General features: G+C 38.4%; 1 protein-coding gene across 1 annotated transcript; it reads left to right on the top strand.

Annotated features, from left to right (window-relative positions):
• Positions 1 to 3562: 3562 nt before the first annotated feature.
• On the top strand, positions 3563 to 5908 carry LOC146482199 (uncharacterized). The gene has a single exon (XM_085107346.1). The coding sequence runs from the start codon at positions 4264 to 4266 to the stop codon at positions 5398 to 5400; it is 1137 nt and encodes a 378-aa protein (XP_084963472.1). The 5' UTR covers positions 3563 to 4263; the 3' UTR covers positions 5401 to 5908.
• Positions 5909 to 21885: the final 15977 nt, after the last annotated feature.

Raw genomic sequence — 21885 nt, 5'->3', positions numbered from 1 at the left:
GTTTGGATCGGAAATTACCGTTGCAACAGATTTTCACTTGCATTTTGTTTTCTTCGTGCACCTGGTGCATCTACTGTGTTTTTGAATTTTTTAACTGCAAACGAGGATTAACTGCAAACTGAAATTAAAATGGCAAAAACCCCAAGTCTGGCTCTGAGAATAGAAAACGAAATGTATTGGTCAGGATTTGCACAACCATGCAGCACACCCACCAAAACTGACGTCTAGTTTCCCAATGTTCGCCACCTTTGTTCCTTCGCGACTTTTTTCCACTTTAGTTGAGTGTCCAGGAAAACTTTCAATCTAGCCGAAATGTTCGCTTTGTAGTTCCTGGAGCTTTTTATGACAAATGAAATGTTCTTTTTTTAACGTCGAGGTAGAGACTCATTTTTCTGTTGCAAGCTTCCAAACTCAGAGGTAGATAAAAAAAAAACCTGGTGCTGGTGTATGAAGCAAAAATATGGAAATACAGTGCCTCCGATGGTCATAATGCCATCTGTTTGCATCTCAATTGATTGAAATGGACATTTTGGCTGAATAGGAAGCGCGGCAGAATTTCGTTGTCTCGTGCCAGAGTGCCAGGCCGATACTTTCCTTAAGAGCCAATTAACCGTTTCGGGCTGGTTTGCCTTGCCAAGATTTCTGGACGTCTATTTAAGGCAAGTTTAATAACTCTGGAAGATCTTTCTAATGTCCTTACTGTCGTTCATTTTTCTCGTAGATTCTAGAAGCTCCATGTAAACCTCCTCCTCCACCTTCTTTGTCGGAGTTGAACCATGTGCGGAGCGAGTTGTGATGTGTAGTAATTTTCGCTATTAAAGAGGTTTCACTGATTACCAAGGAAAATTTGTCATTTTTTTAATACAAAATGCTTCCAGGCTCTTTAAGAATAAAAGGCTAATGAATAAGATGGCTTAATGGTTTTGGGAAATAATGCCAGGAACTAGGAGCCCTTGACTAGAAGCTTATGTCTGTATCGATTCTTGAATCAACCCCTTTCCGAGAAGAATTGCTTTTAGAACTTCTTTTCTGCGAATAGGTATGACTTATGACAATATTAATTTCCATTGTTTTGTTTTTTTAAAATCTGGGGGTTCTTATGGTCCCCTTGGACCTGATCTGAATATCTAGATATTCTCGGAAAAGGTTTGACTCCAAGACTTCATAAGGAGGCTCCGTGTTCTTGGATCTCGCCGTAACAAGGCCATATGATAGCTAACAATAACGATTTTCACTGCAATAGTGCAAAAACATCTTAACCCTAAGACGCCAGCTGAAATAAAAAAATCTGGGGCTTTGTAGCATTCAACAGGGATAGTATCAGGCTCATTACAAACTTGGTCCCTGCAACTTCTCGTCTGAACTTAAAGTAGTCGGCAAGTAACGTGAACTTACCCCCTCAGGTTGTCATTGCCCTTCATGTTAAGCAAGCCCCTAAGATCACAGTGACGTTGGCACGGAGAAGGACTGACTTTGAGAAATCGTGTAATTAAATAAACTATTTTTAAGGAAGCGTCACAAAAACGTCGGCTTATCAAATATTTGCTCCTAATTAACGGGGAACTGTCACGGAGATTTTGCTGTGTGTTGGTCAAAGCTGCTAAAATATTTGACTTCAGTACCTCTTTTCTAACAGGAAATTGCTTTTACAGCACTGGGAAGAAAATACGAAATGACTTCTCTGAGAAAGAACAAACTATAATCTGCTCTTAGCATTTTTTCCAAAATACTCCATTTCCATCCTAGCTATCCACAGCCAAAGATGAATGATACTAGTTTCTATGTACTAGTAAGGTTATTCTTAACAACACTGAACCATTATTTGAACGTATACAACCATACAAATATGTTTTTGGCTATTCAAAGTGCACTTAAAATAAGTGACACTGCCTTTTTAAAATTGGTGGCCTAGGGCATAAATCTCTGGTCGGTTAGCAAAGTTCTCGTGAAAATCTGAGTTTTAAGGGGCTTCAACTGAAAATAAACAGGTCAGTGAAAACTCCATCACGTAAACGTTGCATGCTCCGAGTAACGGGCTTCTGAAAGGACACAATCTTGCCCTATGCCCTTGTCAACAGCTCCCTCCTCCCCGCCGGTATCAACACTACCGGGGGCCTTGTTCCTGACACTAACAAGGCCCTGGAACCATTTTCTTTTGCCGCCCAAGTCTTAAACGTACATCGAAAAAGTTTATCAGTTACCCGTTGGACATATTGCTTTACACACGGCCGATATGCTCAGCCAACGTTTAGTTTCATAAAGCTCCATAGCTATCATTTGATTGTTTAAGACTGAAGATTTTATTTAAAAACTAAACAGTTGGAAAAATAGTTTACTGCATAAAAAACTTTCGGTTGAATTGTCACAGTTTAGGATCTCATCCAATTGGTGGAATGTTAAAACCACCTTGTACAGTATGATGAATAGCACCACAGGAAAGTATTCAGCAGCTTTCGTTTGAATGGTCACACTTCAAAATCTCATGCAATAGGTGGAAAGTTAGACCCACCTTGGATAGCGGTCACAAACAGTTTCGCGAAGGAAACTTACCATAGCTTTCAAAGGAATGTTCACACTTAAGGGATTTCAGACTGACCAAACACTACGTTTGAGAGAGAGCTCGTAATTTGATGCTGTGTAATTTTGGCGAACTAAGGATTTTAGGTCTTGGAGAAAGAAACATAGGAAAATTATATGCGCATGGAAAACTTTGATCCTGTTTATGCAGCGTCACCAGTCAGTATTTTGTGAGTTTTTTTCTGGAGAAAAAAAATGGAAAACATCTAACGAGCGCAGATTAGGGTGTTAGGAAATACAACAAAAACCGCCGTAATGATTGGTTTCGCCTCTTCTTCACGGGTGGATATTTTACAAATCTTCATCCCGGTAACCGTGCGAGAGTATCCATACATGGAGGAAAAAATTACAACAATCAAGTCAAGCAATATTATCGTCCCCTTTTCTGGCAGTGATGAGGCATTTGTCCATATGTTCTGTCGAGGGAGCTGACAGTACACAGGGGCACTTGACATTCTCTTGAGGTGAACCTTACAGAGTCGAGGTCTGTGTTCATCCGGGAAAGATGAAAAACATTTTCCAATTCCTGTAAGAGGAGAGGGGGAGAAGGGGGTGTATGACATTACATACCCACAAAAAAAACGCTTTAATACTGTAACAATACCAAGAAAAAATTCTTCTCTGTGCCTTTCCGTTTTAGCCCAGAATCAACTTTAGGTGAAATGTGGGTAAGTCCAGAAACGAACAATGTGGCCTTATATTATTATATTATATACAATGGGGCATTTGCTGTCTCATTTTAGCCCGCCATTGGGCATTTGCCAGTCAGTTTTCAAGAAGTGGGAATGCCGGTGGTTCACTCCGAGAAGATGACCGATGCTCCGTCTGTAGCGTATGGCAAAACCGATAAGTTACCGAGATCTTACATATTATTCCGCTCTCACACAAATTCGTTTCCCAAAGAAACTTTTTCTCGAGTGGATCTTAGCCTCCTACACCACCTTCTCATTTGAAACCACAGAAAGCTTTGCAAAGGGAATTATAATAAAGTTTCGATATAACGCGCGCGCTGATTGGTTGAAACAGCGTGCTTTATCAGAGTACAGATGCACGGAGCAACGGTGTCACGCCATCGGCCCGTTTGTAAAATGGCCGACCAATTCCCGGACTTCTCTCTCGTGTTTTATTTTGACCCAGACGTCTTGTATGACCTGGAAAACGAAAACGAAAACGAGCTTTTAGCTTCAATAGATGTAGACCATCCTGTGAGTACCAGTACAAGCTTCCCAGTTACTGAAAGTAAAGTTTCCGAACAAGTTACCGATGGAAACACAGAGCCAATTAGCAACATGAACAAGCAAAGATTTGCAAACATGTCAAGCGCCGAAGTTGACGAAATTATAACAAGAGCAGAGACGAAAAACACCAAAGATAACACAAAATGGGCAGTCCGAGTTTTTGAAGGTAAGCTGTAAAAATATCATAAGCTTAAGTACAGTGTTAAAAACTCAATACGGCAAATACTCGAACGGCTATATTTTCGTGAAAAAAAAAACATTGTATTGATAATTAACAATTTTAACAATTAAGCTTAAGTTTAATCTCAGCTAGCGAATACACACATATATACAAGAACTCAACATTTTCCTCAAAGACCTATTTCATAAACAAGTGGTTTTTTTTTTCTTCTGACGTTTTTAAATAGCTTGGTGCCGTGAAAGAAAAATCGCGAGGAACCTTCACGAAATGAACAACAAAGAGCTTGACAACTACCTTCGCCAGTTCTACGCCGAAGCTCGCACAAAAGATGGTGAATTTTACTCCACGTCATCCCTTCTTGGAATTCGAAATGCAATAGAAAGATACCTCAACAATCCGCCACTTAACAGAGGAATTTCAATTACAAAAGGAATCGAATTTCAAGCCTCAAACAAGCTCCTACAAAGTCAGATAAAGTTAAACAAGCGCGAAAACAAAGAAAATACCAAACACAAACCTCCCATTCCAGAAGCAGACCTTCAAAAGTTGAAATCCTCCAATGCAATCCGGGGAGACAATCCTTGGGGTCTTCTGCGGAATGTCTGGCTTCACATTAACCTGTACTGGTGTCGTCGCGGACGCGAAGGTCAACGAGAACTAACAAAACAAAGCTTCCAGTTCTTGATGGACGAGAGCGGGCGCGAATACGTTTCAATGACCCACGATGGGGCCACGAAGAACCACCCAGGGGGAATTGACGACATCAGCAGTGTGGAAAAGGAGGCTAGGATGTATTCAACATCAGAAGACCAACTTTTTGACGGCCTCAACTGCCTAAAGGTCTATCTCCAGAAGTTAAACCCACATTGCGAAGCACTCTTCCAGTACCCGAAACAAGCCGTGACACAAGAAGATCAAGTCTGGTACACCAACAAACCTCTGGGGGTCAACCGACTTGCAGGAATGATGAAGGAAATTTCCAAACTGGCGTCTCTGTCAAGAATTTACACCAACCATAGTGTCAGAGAGACTGCAATTACGCTGTGGTCCGACGCGCAAGTTCCATCGCGGCACATCATGGCCATCTCCGGTCATCGCAGTGAAGCAAGCCTCAAAAATTACAACACTCGCCCTTCGAGTCAACAATTGAGAGCTTGTTCAGATATCCTTTCCGGTGCGTTGAGTGGAAGGCCACAGCTGTCACAGGAGCCCAGTTTTTCCAACGCTGTCGCCAGTTCGAGCAATCTTCTTGCTCCCGTGAAGTCGACTCAAGTTTTCCATTCACAAACCACCGCGCAGCAGTTTGTTAAATACCAGCCACAAGCTTTAAGCAGTTTGTTTTCCAATTGTCATGTTAAAAACGTGCAAGTTTTCATGAGCCAAAATTCGGCCGGATTTCATTAAAAACTTTACTTTTCGATCCTGATTTTTGAACTGAAAACTCGTCCGACGTTCGAACTAAGCTTCGGTATTTGTTCAGTTTGAGAACTTTGATGCTTTGACATTTGCTGACATGTTGACAGCTGTCGTTTTTTTTAACCAATAAAATCATTTGAAACATTCTAACAAGGATTGTGATTGGCTTATTTTAGCGTGCTTTATCAGAGTACAGATGCACGCTGACGCAACATCTATTCGTTCGGAAAATAAAGTTTGTTTTGAAAATGAGGGTGAATGCGGGGAGAAATAGAGAAATTCTTTATCATAAAACAAATAAAGAAGCCTCGACTGTGCTCTGTTCTGTTGTAAAGCACTTAGGAAGCGGCTAGAGCACTCAAGAAGTAGGAAGAAACACTCGACTACGTCTCGTGTTTCCCCTTACACTTCTTTCGTGCTCTAGCCGCTTCCTGCGTGCTTTACAACAGAACAGAGCACAGTCGAGGCTTCTTTATTTGTTAATTAAAGTATATATGTAATAGAATTTCGGTAAACTTGCCAGCCTGGTTAAAAAGACGCATATGAACTTCACGATATAATCATGAATTAAACACCTTGAAAGGCAGATGAAAAATGTCTACCGCGGTCCGAATATTTTCTGTTATGCGTTGCAGGTCTTGGGGGATGACAAAAGAAAAGTTTCGTCATTAATTATTCGCCTAATTGTTTGGAAGCGTCGGGGCGGGCAATTTCAACACTAACGGGGGAAATAATCAAGTGTAACCTGTTTACTAGCGCACTGTTACTTTGTAGCTGGTACCCTCACAATTTGTTGAAAGAATGTAAGAAAAAATGAAGGAATGAAATGTTACTGTTTAAAATAAAAAAATTATTTTATTCTGCGCTACTTTTAGGCTTATTAGGTTTCTAGTCCTTTCACACACAGAGAGACAAACTGGAACAGAACAGAATGGAGTTATTTGATGTGGTTGGCAAGGTTAAATCCGTGGAGGAAATTATCAAACTCTGCGAAGTCAATTTTGTTTTAAGTTCTTTTGATTACTCTTCTGAAGTATCGTTGGTTTGAGAAAAAAAATCTACTGATTTTGAGAACTTATCCAATCTTTCGCCTCTCAGGTAGTGAAGGTCTCTAGGTCGTTCAATGTTTGCTTATGGTAAAATAACACATTGCATACTATAATATTCACAACCAGTGGTTTCATTGTATTCGCGGAGTAACCAGTAAAGGCCGCACTGAGCAGGAAAGTGACTGAGGAAAGGTAACTACAATTACATGTAGATATGGCCTATGTCGTAGAATAAGCATTTGGTATCCTATTTTCTTATCTGCTTGACATTTGTTTTCATTTTGAGGACATAAATGTTACTGGTTTAATTTTGAAAGAGCAAAGGATTTTGACATGGTTTTATGTACAAAATATCTCACTATAATTAGTTTAGCCAATTTTAAGGCACTGCATAACATGTGTCTCTGAGATTGGTGGTATTGATGATTTTTACCCGACTAATTTTTATCATTCTTAAATTATCCATTAATTCTCTCTTTCATAATCATAAAGAGGCTTCTGTAAAAAGAACAGGAAAATTTCAGAGTAAATTCATGAACGGAGAAAAGCGCTATAAATTTTCATCGATTTTTTTGCGATCAACAACAGTGCTACCTCAACATTTTCACCCAATTTAAGTCAGTTGCGATCGTAACTATTTGTGGCTTCCAATAACATCAAATTAAAGCGTAGCATGTTAGTACGGGTGGCCGGTGAATAGTGTAGGAAACCTCGCGCGAACGTGGAGATAGAAGATGATAGATGTATTTTTCAGTCAGTGACACAGGCATACTCTGAACAAGAAAATCTGTCAAAAGGAGTCGAGCCTAGACCTTCCAATTACCAATTCGGATGCTCTACCACTGACCTACAGGAGACTCGTGGGAGCTAAGGCCATTAAACTAGGTTCATGGGACAAACATCCTGCATACCGCCAGGGTTTGAATGTCGATAACTGGAATATGTGCAAAAATTGCGATGTTATGATTTAAGCCTATTGAATAAGGGTGCGTTCGATTGCCCCTTTTCCGGAATAGGAATACATACAATGATTTCTAGAAATCCCTCAAAAGAGATTTTTGGGGTTACTGGAGCACAAAATCGTTCTTAAATTATAATTTGTGAGCGAAAGTTTCCAGAAATGTGTTCCAAAATTTACTCAAACAGAGAAATCTAACCGCTATTCCGCCTATTTTTTTCCGGAATACGGTCAATCGAACGCAACCTAAATGATAGATGTATTTAACGTCAGTAACAAAGGCATACTTGGAAAAAGAAATTCGAGTTCTTCCAACAGCAATCGACACCTATGTCCTTTCGAGATCTAAGATGTTGGGTGAAATGAAGGGCGCTAGTTTGGTTGGAGGGAGGTACGTGTGGCGCGCATGTAAGCTCAGAAAATATTAGCCTGGGAGACCCTGGAAGGCTCACGCAGGATGCTGCATAGGTCTGAAAGTGTATTTGTATGTGTGTGAGTGGTGATTGACGGCAAACCACATTGCTACCCTCTAGGATATTTTCTTTTTTTTAGAGTAACTAAGCTAATTGACATAAATTGAGTTAGTCTCTTATAAAAAATAGAAACTACTTGACACGTTTTGTTCTTGTAATATTTCAGCTGAGAGGAAAAATGCAATCTAAAAGATGTGTTGTTACTTCCTTCTTGCTGTTAATGATTGTCACGTTTGGTAAGCGAAATATAAGCAGTACTAAATAACACACTAGTAAATATTTTAAATTAATGTTCCGCGTGTGCAGCATGGGCGACATGGCGTCCTTTTACGAGATCTTGTTATAATATGTAAATATCCCGCTATTTGGGCATTGTAGTACGCTTATTCACCTTAAAGTGAAGAAGTGAAACAACATTTAACGTAACAAGAGGGCAAAGAAAACTGTTGAGGCGATCACTTCGCACAACGAATGCGAACCTGTTGAGTACGTTTCCCCTTCCACTCTGAAAGAAATGCTTTCTGTGCAAGAAAATGCACTGAAATGCAATAAATGCAATGAGAAGTATTATGGACTTTTTACTGAAATCGACTATCCCTCACATTGATTGTATTGCTGATCTGGCCATAAAGCTGGAAACAAGTTTGGAGTTCCCTCACAGGGACATTGCTGAAACGAAAGATGGGCAGAAAACTGAGGAAGAGGCGGCCATTGAGGAGCTAAAGCAGGACAACGTGCCTGTTACAACCTTGATCAACCAGGTGTACGTTGCTCGAAAATCACAGTCGGCGACATAATATCCATATAACTGGCATCCTGGAGAAGCGTGGCTACGGAAAATGTCGTGAAGACGGTGCTTAAAGAATGTCTGATTAACTTTGAAATGATAATAATCTGATAATATAAACTGATATCTCCTAGGTGATCCAGTGGAAGGATCCTGTGGACACCACCATACACCACCATACATTGACAGCGACTGGGCGGCCTGTCTCAAAGCTGAACCAAAAAACAAGTGTCCCCATGGACTCCTAAAGCTGGAAGACGATGGAAAATGCAATACTCAGCAAATTCGTACAAGAAGAGTGTGTTGTTTGCTGCAACCAAAATGGAAAATTAATGTAATTAACAAAAGAATTCAATTTGGCCGGGCGTTTGTTCTCTGATAATACACAAACGTTCCCTCTGCGTTATCATAATACACACGCGGGGGCCAATGGAATGTATATATTTTACACTTTAATTCGACATCTGTTATCTGGCACAAATTTAGAAGTGTTTTCAAAGGTTACCGTAGTGATGAATTGGAGTCAAATTAAGTTTTTATGACTTCATTTATGATCTTTAGCAAGAGAGCACTTCTATGAGCTTATGCAAGGCTGTTAACTTGATTCATGCAAAAATTTTACAAGGAAGGACCGCGAAAACTTTCTGCCGCTCACGAAGTCATTTGTAGCTCGACAATTTAATCACAACCAAAGTGCGGTTTTACTTTGACGATTGTATTTTGTCTCGTTAGAGAGATTTAGAATCACGTGCCCTGCAACGGCGAACGTCAGAAAGGACATTTGACCATGTTTATCCTATATTTGCCATGGCCATTTCCTACAGTTTCTCAGTTATATTGAGTAGTTTTGGGTTGGTATCAAAAGGAAGAAGCCACTTTGTCGCTGCTTTTCCCTACATCTAGCACAAGGGAGACCCCAAACCATCCCCAAACTCCAGCCCATGAGGGTCATTTTACGAGATCTGGAGATTTTTACCAGAAAATGTTTTAGTCAAGTTTTTCGAACATAGTCCTGTTCACTACTCCCCTCCCCCCCCCGCCCCGTCTTTATGCAGTTCGTTTCACTTTGTCCTACTGTAATTCCGTTACTTAGTTACTTATTTGCCCACTTTCCAGGAAATCTTGCACTCTAATCGCAGTAAATCTATTCTTAATATTTAACTCAGAAACATTGCTGATGTGAATTTTTTTTTTTTTCTCTTTCTATCTCTCTTTCAGATGGAGAAAGCTAAATGTTGATTAGTCTTCTGAGTAAATTGTGTGGAAGAATTATGAAAACAATTTGAGCAGTGATAATCAAAGAAAATAAAAATATGTGTATTTTACAACTGTTAAGCTGTCATCATTGAGCGTTACCTGTCAATTTCCGAGCGAGATCCTCCTCATTTCACATGTGTTCGTAAAACGTTGAATATTCGGCAAACATAGCATACAACTGATAACTCAATCTTCTGGGAACGATGTTGTTAATAACTGACTAGTTAACATGACCAACACTTTTACAGTAGAATTACCAGCTTGAATACCCGGCTTAACGTCTTTGACTGAGAAAAACGATGAAAAAAACCCACCTTAGTGATGACAATATAGAAAGTAAGCTCAACAAGGTTATTTGAGAAATAGTTTCCTGGGATATCTCATTGGAACGAAATTTTACATGCTGATGGTTTTCTACTACTAAAGAATTCGTCTTAGAATAGTTAAACAGAAACAAGTAATTAACTTGTTGGTATAAAATTACCCCTGCAAAGGACGCTAAGGTAATTTGGATCGCTCGACGTGGGGCAAGATCGGCACTTCGTGCGTTTTTAGTAGGGCTGTCTGTCTCTCCTTAGCTGGTCGAAAATGGAGATATTTGGTTCATAGCAGAAAGGGATTGGGGCCAAGCGTAATGCCATAGCAACGTCAAAGTGGTGTTATTTGTTTCTTACCTAGCGTAAATTTTTGGTGCCAGGTTTGAACAGCACCTGACTCTAACGTTTCACGAGATATTCTTGATTTTGTGATTTATCTTTATACTGTGACGATTTGTGACGTCATCAGTTTCTGGCGTTTTTGAAGAAAAACTTGAATATCTCTGGAACGGGAGAAATTATTGAAAAAACGAAAACGCCTTGTTCCCTTTGAAGGGCCTTTCAAATTGTGACTTCATATGTACTTTGAGGTTTATTCCGGAAGCGTACTTACGATACTAAACGTTTTAAAAAGACATTTATTCCTGCAATGTGCAGCCGTCACAATCCAGCGCTGCCAATTTAACATTACGTGTTTACACTAGCATAATTTTAAATTGTATATAAGCCTTTTTTAATATTTTTTGTATACAGTTATGCAATTCATCCTTTGGCTGCGATTTAATTATTTCAATAAACTTATCTATCTATCTATCTATCTATCTATCTATCTATCTATCTATCTATCTATCTATCTATCTATCTCGATACGGAGTGAAAAGGTAAAAACGCAAGAAGAAACAAAGTGTTACCAGTACCATGAAGACATTCTTATGCTTTATTGTTAGCGCCAAAATCTATGGCAACCTTGTCTAGTGCCTTTTTAAATATTTACTTCATTCAGTTATTACACTTAGATCTCTAGCGGACGCAATTGAAACACTGTTATTATATATAAGTATCCAGTTTTCTTGTCGTTGATAACCTAATTGACAACGTAAACCTAGCAAACAAATAGCAACAAAAATACCAAAACCATAAAGGAAGTTTGTGCTTTATTGTTAGCGTCGACGCCTTGTTTGGTAATCATGTCTGGTACCTGCTCAAACATTCGCTTTATTCATTAAAATCTCTAGCGGACGCAAATAAAACACTGTTATTATGTCTTTATTCAGATTTGTTGTCGTAAATAACCTAACCTGTTAACCATTATCACGTCTGTTATTTTTTTTTTTTTTCTTTCAAATATGCCACTCATTAACATTCCAATCCTAGCAGTATGCAGGATGTTGTTCACATGAACTTAGTTTAATGGCCTTAGATCCCACGAGTCTCTAGTAGCTCAGTGGTAGAGTATCCGAACTAGTAATCGGAATACTTGATTGTTTTGACATGTAAATACTGTATATATTAGGTCAGTAGTATTTAACTTTTTCTAGGCGCTATTACGTTGTTATTAGTAAGTTTTCCTTTACTTTATACACGACCCCACAAGCTTTAAGCTTTAAGACTTATTGTGTTTAAATAAAGGCTATCCATCCAAACATCCATTGAAGGTCAAAGGCTCAACTCCTATTGGGAGAACTTGGATTTCCTTTTCCTGCGTATGGCTGTGTCACTGACTGTAAACTACACCTATTATTTATTCACCAGGCTTAAAAAAATAACACCGCTTTTATTTCACATATTTTGCTCCAGTGTCCATTGTCCATTTCAGTGTAAGGCTGTAGCTCCATTTAAGGCACGTTTTATGAAAAAGCTACTCAGATTTTTGTGATTAATTTGTTCCAACGTCCTGACGCACAGCCATAAAACCGAAATATATGCACTTTAAATACTACGAAATCTTCTTTTTTTTTCATGGGTCAGAGAGCGAAGGAAGTGATGTCTACTATACAAATTTTGGATAGAATTACAATTTATGCATACAGTGGAACCTCGGCTATTGAAATTAGTCATTTACATTGAGGGTTCGTTATATCGAGGTTCAGTTCCATATATTTTCATAGGCCGGGCTGGAGAAAAGACTTTGTTATACCGAGAACTTTGTGAGGTAGAGTCTCGTTAAATCGAGGTCCCACTTTAACACGCCCCTAGAAGTGTACGAAATCTTCTTTATCTAACACTGAAAAAGTTAGTTTCCGCCTAGTCCCTTAAATGGCGATTTCAGCTAGTTGACAAAAAGCACCTTAAGGAGCCATCGAACGTTTTAACAACCACGACGACTGTTTGACCCGCTAATCAACCTTAAACTGACCGTAATGAACCAATTTGGTTCTGTGATTGCTAGACCCTAGTATCGCAGATTCATGGTATCCAATTTCTTTTTCTTTTTTTTTTCTTTTTTTTTTTTTAATGCTCTTCTTCGCATCAGCTGAAATTCCTAACTTTAATATATTACAAATAAAAGATATTGTTGGAAAGAACATGTCTGCTATCTGTACACGGTTATAGGATAACAAAAGCAACCCTTACAATATTTTTCCAGTCCAGGTAAAGTTACCAAACAAAGCAGGTACCAAGTCATGTAGATTGGTGGTGATTTTTAGTGCATAAAAGAATTCAAAAATTACTATTTTCTGTTATTTCTTTTGTTATTTTATTGACGCGTTTAAAATAATGCAATAAACCTTTTATCTTTGTGCGCTTGTTTTCTCCTGCTTTTCTGGATTGACACCGTCGCAGGCTTTTAAAACATTAATCAAAGATTTTCTGATTTGTTTGTAATATCGTCGATCGAGTCGTTCAAGCGTAATACCTTTAGATTCAATCAAGACTGACAAAGGAACAATCATCTGCTAGCAACAGTTTATTCTCAGGTACGATCAACTCCTAGACTAACAGAATAGATAATTTAAATTGTTTATCGACTTATAAATAGTACACGTAAGGGTATACGTAATATAACTTCGAGATATCTTGCATCGACAAAAAGCGAAAAGGGACTGCCTCTTATGGAGAAAGAAGGTCACTTTTGTTATGCAAGAAAACGTTGTTAAAGTAAGCCACTATAACCTATCTGGCGATAGCACACAGATCTCACGTATGCCTTCAAACTTCAACCTCTACTTTATCGTTGTTTTTCTTAATTGTTGCATAAATTGTTGTTTCCAGCAAATAGCCAATTACCTTACTGAACAAGGCAGGTACTAAAGTAAGTAATTCCTTAACAGTTGGATACAAAAAATGATAAGTTAAGTTAAATAATAAGCAAATATTAATTTGTTACATTAAATTAAATAGTCTATATATTGATGAAAGCGATATCATATAAGGTTCTATGTGTCTGTAGTTTACATGCTGTGGTTCAACGTGATTCTAATTTTTGTGTAATAGAAGGTGGCTCTAGATATCTTTGTCCTTTAAAATCTGTATAGACATCTCGTGTATTTGAATGCTTTCTATAAACCTTGACCAAAGACTCAGTGCGACGAAAGAAAGAATGGAAAGTGGTAAATCATACTTTTAAGAAGTAACGTTATTCTTTGCCACAAAATTCCTCCTTTCGAAAGATATATAAATGGAAATGTTTCAGTTTCGGAGATGTTTTGGTTGCCCCGGCAGCAATATGTTGTGAGCTAAGGGCCAGCCCTAGCGCTGATATACAGAATAGAATCATCCGGGAGTGCCTAAAAGTGGGACGGGGACTCGTGGGCGGGGACGCAGGGACGCAAGATGTGGGACGCGGGGAAGTGACATCGGGGACGTAAACAAAAGGTACCGATGTTGTTAAAAATGAATTTTAAAACAAAAAACAGTTCAATACACTCTGCATTCTTTTCAAATTAACTGCTTCGGGAATTCAATGATACGAGATTAAGTTTACACCGAGGCTCAGGGCTGAAAACAGCTAGTCTGACCTAAATACGGTTAAGGGCTATTAGCCTACCACCGTACTTAACACTTAACGTGGACGTCCTTCATAAGTTTACAGCCTTCTCCGTATTTAGGTCAGAGCTATTTATAGCTCTGAGTCTCGTTTTCAACATGTTAACTTGCGAAATCTCGCGTAAGTGTAAGTGTAAGTGTAGTCAATCCACGTCACGTGACCAGTATTTCCCAGAATGAAATGAACATTCGAATTCTTCTTTCAGAATGTCAGGCATTTGAATGGATTGTTGAACATTTCCCTGGGAATCTTTCCGAAAAAGACGAAAAAAGATTAAAAAATACTTTGGAAAAATTGTTATTCTTGAAATACTTAATGCTGTAATGTAAAGGAAAATTCATAGCTTTGTACCGTCAATAAACGAGGGAACTTTCTACGGGAACTCTGAAATCTCGATGGCGATGTTCAAAACTGACATGTAAATTTTAAAAGTCCGTTCAAAATTTCAAAAATACTGGTCACGCGTGACGTGAATTGACAATAATTTGAAAAGAATGTTCATGCAAAGACAGTGTATATTGAACTGTTTTTCCTTTAAAATTCATTTTTTAACTACGTCGGTACGTTTTGTTTACGTCCCCGCGTCCCTGCGTCCCCTTCCCCGAGTCCCCGTCCCACCTTTAGTCACAGCCAGGGTTTAGTGTCCAAACAACAACCAGGACATATCTTATCATAAGATTTTTCCTCATACATCCAGTCTCAGGGTAGCAAACCAGACGTTTTTAAACTGAGAATGTCCCCCTCCATAGAATTTTTCTCAATAACCTCTGGCAAAACATTTTCGAAGTCGACAATGCTACACAAACCACCGAGTGATGTCAAACGTCATTTATTTAGCTTAATAATCAGCAAATAAATCACTACTGAAATGATGTAATCTATTCTACTCTTTTAGGAAGCAATACCGTGTACAGGAATTCGAAGATGCAGATTAAAATTGCTGTCATGTTTGCAATGGCTGTTTTCGTCTATGGTGAGATGTTGTGTCGTTACATAGTCTACGTGGTCGCATTTTCTTCTTAAACAACACCTCTTGACATGTTCCTCAAGTGGTCACTGAATATGAAACTTTCGAAATCTCCTTTCCGCCATTTTTTATCTGTCATCCAAAACAAGGGAAAGAAGATGTTAAGAAAGAAAAATAAATCCGAGAGGTGAAGGAAACCGAATTTCAAATCGCAGAAAATGTTGTTCGGATGTCTTTTCTTTTTCTTCTCAAATTATTTGGTTCACAGACAATAATTGTACACCATAACAAAATATGTGATAGGGAAGTACTGCTCATTAGCTGTGATTTAACTGGTAACTGTATGGTAACGTTATGAGCCACTTTATATAACTTAAAACCACTTTGCCTACTGCTCATTAGCTGTCATACAAATGGTCACACTTGGCGATTTTCAAATACAATACAATGAGTAAAAATGTTTAAGCGTAAGTTTAGTCTCATGTGGAAATTCCGAATGAAACCGCTCTTCATGTTGACCGTCAATGTACCCAGGATCGGTTCTCAGTATCGTGTTATATGTCGGTAGAGTTTGTTGTTGGTTCTCGTCTTTGCTGTTGGTTCTCGTCTTTACTCCAAGAGGTTTTTCTCTGAATGCTCCAGTTTTCTCCTTCCTTCAAAAACCAACATTACCAAAATCTGGTGTCTCCAATAAGTGCTCTGTGCTAAATACTTTCCCACAATAATGAAGTGATTTATTTCATTTGCTCATTTTTTATTTATTTATTTATTTATTTATTTATTTATTTATTTATTTATTTATTTATTTATTTTCTTAGATCAAAAGGCGCAAGGGAAATGCTCCGACGAACTCGGAGTATTTGTCGCTGATACTGATTGGGCGGCCTGTCTCATTGCCGATAATCAAGAGGAAAATATCCCTGAAAACTACATATGTCCCGGTGGTTTTCCAAGAATTGAAGACTTTTTCCATAGTCATTATAGGGGTTGCCGTGAAATAGAGGGCAAGAAGAGAGTTTGCTGTCTTTTACAGCCAACAACATCCGTAGAGGTAAGATGCCCCGATAATTGTATGAATTGTCCTTACTTTTGAGAGTAAAAATAGTTAGCCGACTAACTACAATTTATTAAGTAACGTACTGGTAAACGAATATAATATATATATTTAGCCAAGCCTAAAAGCGGAACTCCAATTTTTTTCATAGCATTTAAAGAAATCTGCTTAGCGTATGAACGTAATAACGTTACCACTTCCTCATTCTTTCTGCAGTTATATATATTTTTAGTGCATTTGCAGCAAAAACTGTCCATCAACAATAACAACAACAATGTAATACAGAGGGCAAAATTACATACTCCTGATAGGTCGAGCGGCGAAAATACTCGCTCCAGATTGGTTGAGCACGCCAGTTCTACATTTCGTTGGTTTCTTCATTTAGTGACCAAAAAAAAGAGTTCTTTCAAGTTCTTTGTAGTTCGACTGTTTAAGCCGCGTTGTTTGTACCACAAATACATGGAAATCAAGTGCTGCAGCTAGAAAGAAAATTCCTAAACGTTAAGTTTTTGTGTCTTACAAGAAACAGCAAAATATCATTTGCGTCAAAGCTAAAAACTTGGATCGGATTGACATTTGTTTAGCTGAGAAACTGAAATCAGTCATGGCAAACAAGTGCTTTCACCTCGCTACTTCTTCTTGCAACGAATGAGGACCGAGCATGACAGTGTCCTTTTGATGGGAAGAAGGAGCAGGTCAAATTCAGTGGAAGAAATTACTCCGTAAGTTCCTTCTTTAGATCCACCGTTTGCTATTTTTATCGATCTATTTTCGCAGATTTTCAAGCGGTAGGAAGCTTGACAGCGCAGGTGAACAATAAATTTAAGCCTGACATTAAGTTTTATCGTTGTTAGTTTACTCCTGAATTAAACTTATATTCTCTCTTCATTGCATGTGTAAAATTTACAACTCAGTCAATATTGCTCCTACTGAAATCCAAATAAACGCCAAGAAAAGGAGAACACGGGGAAATCACTCAAGATTGGTTGCTTGGCACAGATCTTTAGTGTGTTAGTTACAACTGAATGAGAACCGTGCGGTGCGAACGAAACTGCCCCGAAACAAAATGTTCAAAAATTAGTTTCTCTACGAATATTTATCCTATCGAAGCGATTGAAGTATATTTGTAAAGCTTGAAACACTTAAAATAAAGAAAAAAACATTGATTGTTGCTCAGAAACGCATTAGACTAGTAAACAGCGAGCAAGTTGCCTAACTTGCAATGGTAGGAGTTGCATTCAAGTTAACAGAGAAAGAAAAATTCACCGTCGTTTGCTCATGCTGTCCACAAATTCCTTAAATTAGGTCATTTCACGTTGTTGTTTTGCGGAGGACGGCAAAGAAATGTATCAAAATTCAATTGCGGAGTGATTGTTTTTGTTCAAATGTTGTTGCTACCGTCGTCGTTGCTTAGCAGGGTTCCCAGACTTATTTGGCGCTCGGATAAAAATGTTTGAAAAATCATAACTCAGTCAATATCGCTCCTACTTAAATAATTCTGGACCTTACAAAAAAATTTAACACTTTAACGCTTGGTTGTAGAGCGAAATATCAGAGCCTTTTTTCAAAAAAACTTGTGCGTGTTTATACAGTCCAGGCGCATGAAGGCAGAGCGGCGCAAATGCAAATGCATGTACACGGCTCAAAAACAAAATGTTCAAAAAATAATTTCTCTGCGAATATTGGTGGTATCACGGGTAAAATGTGTAAAGCTTGAAGCACATATCATAAAGAAAAAATATCGATTGTTGCCTGGAAGAAAGCATTTTTGTTTACAAATGATTTGTAAACGACCGTCGAATTACACGTCATGATAATATTTTTGGTGTACTGAGCAACTGAGCGAGCCGGGGAAAATGTTAGGAAATTCAAAACTGTGTCAATTCTGCTCCTGTAGCAATAATTCTAGTCTCTATATAAACGTTAACGAATGGAAAATATTGGAAAATAGTCTTTGGTGTTTGGTAGAATTATTTTAGAGCTTTTGAACTTACGTGCGAACACATGAGAGCCGTGTGGTGCCATGAAAACAACACGACCACGAAAAAATATTTTTCAAAACTGATTTATAATTTCTACACAAATATCGATGGTATCGAGAATTTACCGTGCGTCCTGTAATTGACGATTGAAGCATCTGTCAGTCAAGCCTTACATAAAGAAAAATTATCGATTGTTGCCTGGAAGAAAGCATGTCCGTTTACAAATGACCTGTAAACGGCCGTCGAATCACGTAAACATGATATTTTCTGCGAGAGCAAGGTAGCTCCCGGGGAAAAATGTTTGGAAATTCAAAACTGTGTCAATTCTGCTCCTATAGTAGTAGTTGTAGTATCTAAATAAACGTTAACAAATGGAGAATACTGGAAAATAGTCTTTGGCTTTTGGTACAATTATTTCAGAGCTTTTAAACTTACACGTGTGTGTTAACAAACGAGAGCCGTGCGTAGCGAATGAAAAAAAAAAACGGTCACGAAACAAAACGTTCAAAAATTAATTGCTATACGAATATCAAAGATATCAAGAATTTAATAAACGACTAAAGTATCTGTTTTAAGCTTGAAACACGTAGCACAATAAATTATAAATTTTGGCCTGGAAGAAATTATTTTAATTTACAAATGATCTGTTTAAACGGCCGTCGGAATTACGTAAAGGTGGTATTTTTTGCGAGGGCAAGTTACTAATTAGCTCCCGGGGAAAAATGTTTGGAAATTCAAAACTGTGTCCATTCTGCTCCTAATTATTAATAATTCTAGTCTCTAAATAAACGTTAACAAAAGGAGAATACAGAAAAATACTCTTTGGTGTTTGGTAGAATTATTTAAGAACTTTGAAACTTGTGTGTGTTTACAACGTTTACAATCACATGAGAGTCGTGCGGTGCAAATGAAAAACACGGCCATGAAATATATTTTTCAAAAATTAACTTCTCTTCGAATATTAGTGATATCGAAAGCGATTAAAGTGTCTATGTAAAGCTATTTTAGAGTTCTGAAAGTTGCCATAACTGATCGCAAACGGGTGATATAGACAAATGTGCAGCTTCTTTAAACTTACTTTTCCGGCCGGCCTGCTCTAACTTGCTATCTATCGCTCCCTTTCACGTTGAACTTTGCTTAATCATCCCTGCTTTTCTGATTTATTTTACTCTCTCTTTCTCTTCTTTCCACGTTTGTCAACATATCCAACGAAAACATATAAATTGACTTTGTATTTTGTGTTCTTTATCATTTCTGTTGTAAACGCACCTCGCCATGCAACTTCCCGCCAAACAAAGACGGGCGCATTAGCATTGTGGGATTGCGTACGGTCGGACGACGGACGGACGTACGGGTGGACAAGTGACGTCATAACCAAACCAAAATTTTTCGCTTTCACGGGTTCCCAAATTCTCTTAGCTATGGGGCTCCGCAGCGCGCCTCCGGCGCGCAGAGCTCCGCTATAAATGAACTAAATGACTAAACGCCTGAAAAACAAGAAACAGGGGAGGGAACGGAAGGAATACAGAAAGGGTGGGAAGGAGGGAAGGAAGGAAGGAAGGAAGGAAGGAAGGAAGGAAGGAAGGAAGGAAGGAAGGAAGGTAGGAAGGAAGGAAGGAAGGAAGGAAGGAAGGAAGGAAGGAAGGAAGGAAGGAAGGAAGGAAGGAAGGAAGGAAGGAAGGAAGGAAGGAAGGAAGGAAGGAATGGGGATGGAAGGAAGGAAGGAAGAAGGCAAGAAAGAAGGAAAGAAAGAAAGAAAGAAAAAAAGAAAGAAAGAAAGAAAAAAAGAAAGAAAGAAAGAAAGAAAGAAAGAAAGAAAGAAAGAAAGAAAGAAAAAAAGAAAGAAAGAAAGAAAGAAAGAAAGAAAGAAAGAAAGGAAGGAAGGAAGAAAGGAATAAAGAAAGGAAGAAAGAAAGAAAGAAAGAAAGAAAGAAAGAAAGAAAGAAAGAAAGAAAGAAAGAAAGAAAGAAACAAAGGAAGGAAGAAAGAAAGAAAGAAAGAAAGAAAGAAAGAAAGAAAGAAAGAAAGAAAGAAAGAAAGAAAGAAAGAAAGAAAGAAAGAAAGAAAGAAAAAATGCCTATAACTTTAGAGAGAAGCAGTGACTCCTTAGACAGGAGCCTCACAGCAATTACAACAATGCTGATGTGTAAATACTATGGGATTACACTGTCTCTACGGATAGACGCCTGGAGGAGGAGGGTAACAGGCCGGACCTCATTGTCACTGAGAAAAGGGAGAAAGTGATTAATGTTGTAGAAATGGCGTGTCCAAGCTGGAGAAATAGTCGCGAGACCGACACCCGCAAGACAGATAAATACAGAACGGTGAGGAGAGAAATGATGGAAAGAAATGAGGGTTTCAGAGTGCAACAGACGAACATTGTCGTGGATGTCCTGGGAGGATACGATAGGAAAGTGAAGAATGACTTGAACAGTTTGCTAGGAAGGTCTAAGACAAACAAAGTCTTAAGTAGTATACAACGAACCATTCTGCTGCTCACCATAAAAATTATGAACATTGCACTTTCACACTAGATAACGTTACTTTACGCTGTTTTTGTATACAGCTGTTTCGAAAAAGGTTGTCCAAACAAAGCGTAAAAGCGTACGCGACAATACCGAAAGGTAGTCTGGGAAATACCCAATAAATTTCAATAAAAGCTCAGAATCCATAATGCCTCGACTGTACAGCGAAGATCTGATGGCAGGCAATATGGATTCTGAGCTTTTATTGAAATTTATTGGGTATTTCCTAGACAACCTTTCGGCATTGTCGCGTACGCTTTTACGCTTTGTTGGGACAACCTTTGTCGAAACAGCTGTATTTGTCTTTGTACAGCCACCGGTACCCCATAAAAGGTGAAAGGAGCTTGGCACCAGGCCCTCACTATAACTTAAGACCAAACATGTAACTAATTACAGACAATTGTCAATAAAGAAAAAAAAAGGAAGGAAGGAGGGGGAGGGTAGGAGGGGTTGAGGGAAGGAGGAAGGAAGGAAGCAAGTAAGCAAGCATATCTTGCGCCAAACTTCTTTCCTCTGTCATCAGACGTGCTAGATGACATTCTGTTTCGTACGCATTTGGACGCACCAGTTCCTTTATTTTAACTTGTAACTTTTTCCATCTACAGCTACAAGGACTTTTAAGGATCAAGAGAAAAAAGTATAAAACCACCCTGCAAGCATTAAACAACCCAACCCCCCCCCCCATCCCCCAATTTTGCCAATACCTTAGTCGATAAACGGTTTCATAGATTGTATTGCAATGATTACGATGATTATTCAATAAATACTTTTAGACCATTCACAAGAAAGTTAAATGGATAATTTTTTTTCTCGCAGGTGATAAATTCACCATGCCTACAGGAAATCGCAGCAGAAGGAGCGAAGAAATTGTGATTACGAAAGCTATCGGAAGATGGAAACAATTGAAAAATATAACGTTTTTAATTTATTTCCTGTTTAAGTGAAATGAATTGTTATTTAAACTGTGAACATAAATATGAAGACATGAAATACAATACTGTAATAAAGAGGAAAGGAATAAACTGGGACTTGTTGCATTTGAATTAACGTTTTACATACATACTTTGCTTTACTTTACTTTCCACTCCCAATAGGCTTTTTAGGTCAATTTACATG

Source organism: Pavona decussata, unplaced genomic scaffold, assembly GCF_977016875.1.
Source record: "Pavona decussata unplaced genomic scaffold, jaPavDecu1.1 SCAFFOLD_47, whole genome shotgun sequence".
NCBI lineage: Eukaryota > Metazoa > Cnidaria > Anthozoa > Scleractinia > Agariciidae > Pavona > Pavona decussata.
This window is presented reverse-complemented; position numbering and strand designations above follow the sequence as displayed.

Excerpts from the sequence above, each read along its gene's own strand:
- LOC146482199 (XM_085107346.1), top strand. The coding sequence starts at position 4,264 with ATGAACAACAAAGAGCTTGACAACTACCTTCGCCAGTTCTACGCCGAA.